Source organism: Triticum dicoccoides, unplaced genomic scaffold, assembly GCF_002162155.2.
Source record: "Triticum dicoccoides isolate Atlit2015 ecotype Zavitan unplaced genomic scaffold, WEW_v2.0 scaffold7948, whole genome shotgun sequence".
NCBI classification, from domain to species: domain Eukaryota; kingdom Viridiplantae; phylum Streptophyta; class Magnoliopsida; order Poales; family Poaceae; genus Triticum; species Triticum dicoccoides.
In genome coordinates this window covers 26974-32973 of record NW_021300524.1, presented here as the reverse complement: position 1 = coordinate 32973, position 6000 = coordinate 26974, and the positions used below count along the sequence as shown (strand labels likewise).

At 45.0% G+C, this 6000-nt stretch overlaps 1 protein-coding gene across 1 annotated transcript; it reads left to right on the top strand.

The window, feature by feature from the left end:
- Positions 1-1136: 1136 nt before the first annotated feature.
- On the top strand, positions 1137-5632 carry LOC119347912. Its single transcript, XM_037616397.1, has 3 exons — positions 1137-1249; positions 1394-1555; positions 1869-5632. Exons 2-3 carry the CDS (start codon positions 1532-1534, stop codon positions 5103-5105), a joined length of 3261 nt encoding a protein of 1086 aa, XP_037472294.1. The 5' UTR covers positions 1137-1249; positions 1394-1531; the 3' UTR covers positions 5106-5632.
- The last annotated feature ends 368 nt before the right edge of the window (positions 5633-6000 follow it).

Below are 6000 nucleotides of genomic sequence, written 5' to 3'. Positions count from 1 at the left end.
GTACATGGAGGTTCGACGCACGGACGAATTCAAGGTGGTGAAGAATATTCGCCAAGATGGAGTTTGTTAGAGTTGTGTCGAATATTATTGTACAAGTTAGGTTATGGAGTCGTGTCCAAGTAGGACACTTGTATCCTAGGCCTCTCATATATAGCGGGGGTAGACACACGATGTAACCTATGCTAACATAATAGCACGAGCACGCGGGGGAGCCGGCGGCGTGTGCCGGCGCCCGGGCGGCCGGGGTGCAGTATTGTGACGGTGTCACGGGGAGGAGTGCCCGTAGTCATTGCCCCGGGGATGTAGCCATATCGGTGAACCTCGTTAACAAATCTCGGTGTCATGCTCGTGTGATTGCTTGGTCCTCGGATGATCGACAGCCTCGGATTTATTCTAACAAGCAGTCAATGTGGGTCGGAAATGCTGGTGTAGCGGACCCGGGATTGCGTATCATGCAGGTGAAAGAAATCAGAACGCCAGAGTTTTACTAACAGTGGTAACAGCAGTTTTACAGAGATGCAGCTTCATGGACATGCGCGGCCGGTATTTGTCTGTCAATACGGCTGAATGACCGCCAGAAATAAGGCCTCTTTGTGTGGTTGATTGATGTCCGCTGTGTTGGTACCCTGTTTGAGTCGGCACGACCAACATTGTTCCATATATATATGTTTGTGATTGTGAATTGTGATGACTCTTGATTCTCGAATGGCTTTGTTTTAACACTCTCCGGAGCCGGAGCCAAGGCTCGCACGAGGCAACTCTCCGGCAGATCTAGGTGAGGCGTACGACGAGGCTACATCGACATTGTTGGCGTGTGCTATGCTACTCCTTTTCTTCTTTTTTTAAGCCTTTAAACAAAAGAGGAGGAATTACTGAACTTTGACGGGCAATGACTTTATGTCCTTACTATCCCAACAGCACAAACTAGCTAGGATGAAAAATCAAATACAGTGGGTAGCACGCAAGAGCATCCGAATCAATCATCTTTACAAAAAGCAAAGGCAGATCAGGGCATATATGTTGCTTCATGCTTTGGCAAATAGAAAAGAGAGGCAAAGGGCCCAGCAGTCTTTAGTTACAGAGAGAGGAGGAGCCTGTTTGTTGCTGCTGCTGTCTGAGTGCAGAACCTCATGCTCCTGCATATGCATATCTTGCACTTCTACTCCGGTTTGAGGCAGCACTCATAGTAGAAGGGAAATTTCAGTATAAATACTTGTCTGTGGGCAAGCCACTATTATCTGCCGTCAAGGTACACACTTACTTTCTTCGTGCCCTCTAACTATATTTCGGCCATATATATATATTCGCTTGTAACTAAGCAGCACTTCTGGTTAGTTAACAGCTATGAAACACAAATGTATGTAAAGTCTTTTCATTGTTATTGTGGATGCAGGCGGTTTGGCGAGAGATCTTCCGATCGATGGGTTAGGCTGGTTGAGTTTGATCGAGTCCTCATCGGTTGAGATTGCCTGATTAAATGTTCAACTGATTTTCTCCATTGGTCATCGGGCGGCAGAGGAATATATTCATCATGCGTGGTGCTACTGTGTGGCTGGTAATACTCTTTGTGCATATTACATTCACCAATTAAAGTAGTACCTGAATGCATGTTTTTATAGCTAGGACTAGGAGTAGTTCCTTTGAGGCTTTCATGGCTGTGTATGCATGCCATCTGTTTACATCAAGCCCGTAACTTGGTGGCTTGCCGTAAGAAATATATGTGATTCAAGTGAGTGTTCAAATACCAATTCCTTGTTCAGAGATGCATTATCAGTACATGCTAAACTAGTGTTGCACCTACCAAAGGCATTCTAACATTTCTTTTGTGGGTTGTGTTCTGACTTATTTACGTGTTGGTTTTACTTCAGCAATACCTTAGCAAAGATGTTGACGGCGCCACAAGGGAGATATTAGATACTATTTGGTTGACGCCCAACATCAAGACCATGTATTTTGATGGTTGGAACGGTTTTGGTGCATCTGCTGTTCTTAAATCCTTAGCTGCAGTGTTGCCATCTGAGAGGACTGTTCCGGGATTATGCTTTGACAAAATAATTTGTATAGATTGCTCAGAGTGGAAAAATAGAAGAGGAGTGCAGAGGGCAATTGCAGCGGAACTGCAACTTGATTGTTCTGTAATGGCTATTCTAGATAAGCAAGATGAATATGATGATTTTTTGGGGTATGATGAAAGCCTGAGACATGAGATAGATACTGTTAGTCAAATGATTAACCGAACCGTGAGGGATATCAGATTTATGATGATTTTTCTTAATGGGAGTGATGCCGAGATTGATGTACGTGCCATGGGTATTCCTCTAACAAACTATTGCAACAACATGATGATATGGGCGTTCAGCAGAAGCTGCCCGCCCATGCATCGCGACCCTTCTGAGCTAGCAAAGAATCTAAGATGTACTCAGGTTTTCCTTCATTGTTCTATCAAAGAAATGACGATCTCACAGTTTCGTGAACTGCTGCATCAAGAAGCTGCTACCATAGTTGCTCGCAACCCATGTATGCTTGACATTGCCCCAACAATTGTTGCAGATTGCTGTCTCTATGAGTTATTCCTGCTATATAATTTCCACACGGCCACTAATTTTGATTGGGTTTCTCATGCTTCCAACTATTGGACATGCGATGCAATCATACAAGGGGACCAAGCAAATGATATTGGTAATGCACTGCATCTAGAGATAAATTGGAAGTGTGATGCTTCTCTGCTTGATCATGTTCTTAAAATGTTCATGAAACATTCAAAGTCTTCTTTTCTGCCAACTAATGATGATGAAGAAGATGATGATGATGATGATGAAGATGATGATGATGATGATCTCTTTCAAGATGGACAATTGGAGCCTCCTTTTCTTGAACTGGATACTACTTTTCTGGTAATTAGAGATGGTGATGTCTACCAAGAAGGACCGTACCATTGGATTTCGGTCACATCAAGGAATAAAGAAGTACATGGTATGAGGACAATACCTGCAGCTACATCATCTTTCTTCTTGGCATTTGAAACATCCGATCACCCACGAGCTTTACCAAATGGATTTTTTGATCATTGCAGCAAGCTTGGTGTGCTGATTCTCTGTTGTTGTGCCTTCAATTTTGCTTCACCTTCTTTCCTGAAGTGTCATGGCCTAAGATTCCTTGGACTGGACCACTGTACAGATTACAAAACAATTGAAGTAGAACATAATACAGAGTGGTTATTTTTGTATGTCCTGCGGGTGCTGGACATACGTTACACAAACTGGAATGAAATCTTTTCTCCAGAAAAGATGGATCTCATGACTAACATCAGAGAGCTAAATATAGAGGGAGTCATGGGTTGGCAGTACATAACTCACCTACATCACCGGTTACCTGACCTTCAGAGGCTCCGAATAATCAAACCAATATGTCATTGGGGGATATCGGAGGATGTCGACAATTACTTCATAGATAAGGAAAGTATGGAAATACTTGACTTGTCAGGCAATTGTGACATGAAAATTCTTCCACCAAGCCTATCAAAGGCAAGTGGCCTCCGGTTGCTTGTACTTGATGGTTGTGATGAACTGGAAAGCATTGGTGGGCTTCCTCCCTCCCTCGAATCCGTTAGCTTTAATGGATATGGGCCAGCTTCTCAATGGACACAAGCTGTTGAGCTACCTCCAAAACAGTTGTGTCCATCCAGCAGAACTGATAATAAGGATGTCAGAATATACAAGATCTCCTTAGCAGGCTGCACACTATTGGAGAATTTGTTCTTGTGTTGGCTACCCAACCTGGTGGAATTGGACCTCTCTGGAACATCAATCAAGATACTTGACTTCGAGACTATGGTGGTGCAAATCCCAAGGCTCAAGCGACTGTTTCTAATAGGATGCAAGCACCTTCGTGCAATAACCTTTTTGCGCGAGAGTGTTCCTGACCTGGAGTTGGTGTGCATAGACACACGAGAAGGAATCGTGTGTCCTCGACCATCATTCAACAAAACCAAATCCTTCCAGCTGCAAGTGCATGCCGTTGTTGTGGATGCGAGGCTTGCTTGCTCCTTTTTGGACATGTCAACTAAGGGTACTATTTATTTTAGTATCCATGTCACCTCCTTGCCTATAATGTCTCATGGGGTTGTTCAATTTGAAGCAACCAACAAGGATAAGATATACCCCAGTGATCAAGAGGGCCCACAACTTACTCCAGCAGGCCAGTACAATGATGTCCTTGGGATGGTCGGCACTCCCCCGATGCAGGCCTTTCCACAGCCTCCCACTACAAAGTCTGATCGACACGTAGAGATTGCTGAAGGGAGCTTCTACGTGGAGACGGAACTAGAAGGGGATAATGCACTAGGCCAACTGATAGCAGGTTATGCGGAATCCCTGCATGTGCATGATATCTTGGTACCAGCTATTCTACCTAGACACTATGGGTGGAGCCTTAGGTGCTGTTGGATGGAGAGGTGCCCGAACTTGGATGCCGGTATCTTTTCAGAATCCTATGTTTTTTCTGAATTGGAGACCTTCTGGGCATCACATCTCCTAATGGCCCGCTGGATTTGGAGTACAAGGTCGGTCAACAGTGCTCGATTCGAGAATCTGCAGCACATACACCTGCGCTCCTGCACCAGGCTACAGGTCGTGCTTGCAGGGTGGTTCACCAACTTGCCAAGTTTGGAGACCCTCCATATCATCCACTGTGGCGACCTCAGCCACGTCTTCATATGTAATCGGCAAGATAAGGACACCTATAATTCACCCTTCCTGAAGCCAGATAAAGTCTACGAGGAATCATTCCCAAAGTGGACTAGCATCCACCTACACGACCTCCCGAAGCTGCAGCAGATATGTGACGTCAAGATGGAGGCACCTGCACTCAAGAGCATCAAGATCAGGGGATGCTGGGGCCTGCGCAGGCTGCCATCCGTGGGTGCCCGTGGCCAAGGCGAGAATAAGCCCACCGTCGAGATCGAGAAGGACGTGTGGGATGCTCTGGAGTGGGACGCGGACCACCGTCCTGACCACTTCGAGGCACCGGTCCACTCACGCTATTACAAGGAGAAACTTCCCAGGGTCTCCGTCCTCAGATGCGCTATATATGCATATGCCTACTGAGTCCATCTTTGTATTAGTTCCGCCGCTGCTCCAGATCGCATTCAACACAATGAATTACTTACTATTTTGGTTTCTCGCCTAGGTGAAAACTCTGCACTGCGGCTGCCACTCCTGCTGCTGCTGGATCATGCGTTTGGTTTGCTTCTGTGCTTGCTTCGGTTTCTATTGTGTTATTGTTGCCAATGCCTCAGGTGCGAGCTTATGGTGGCTGTCACCATACACTGGCTTTTGAATAAGTGGAAAAGTTTATGCTTACGTACACAGACCTGGCCAATGTGTTTGTGTGTGGTTTGTGATTGCTGCGTCGGCCAGGCTGCATTTCAGTGTGTGGATTTGATGAGTGCTTGGTTGTTATGTGTGTGGAATTGTAATGGCTGCCTGCCTATGTGTGCTTGCGTGCATCTACAAGGATAGCTGCTTGCAAGTGTCACTTTTTTTTTTAGTGTGTTTGCCATGTACTATCTGTACCAAAAGCAGCTCGGCTGGTTGTGTGCGCTTATGTATGCATCAATCGACCTTGGTGCTCCTGTGCTTTGTTTGTGATGATTTTGACAAAAGAAGCAGCAGCAAAGCTATACATGTGTGTGAAGTCTGTGGCGCGATTTTTCTATTCTGAATGTTTCACCTGAACGAGTGCTTTGTTCTCTTGTTTTGGACATCAGTTTGGGGTGTTTTTATACCTACTCATGACAGTGTTTACAAAATATGATGCATTCACTATCTGTTAAAGTCTAACAAACAGACTCTGCTCCCAGCAAGTGATTGCCAATGCTATAAACTTAACTCTGAGTGATACATCATGTAAAGTGCCAATAAAATACATTTTAGTTTAACAATATGCAGCAATTTGTTACTCCCTCTGTTCACTTTTATAAGTCCTTGAAGACATTTCAGA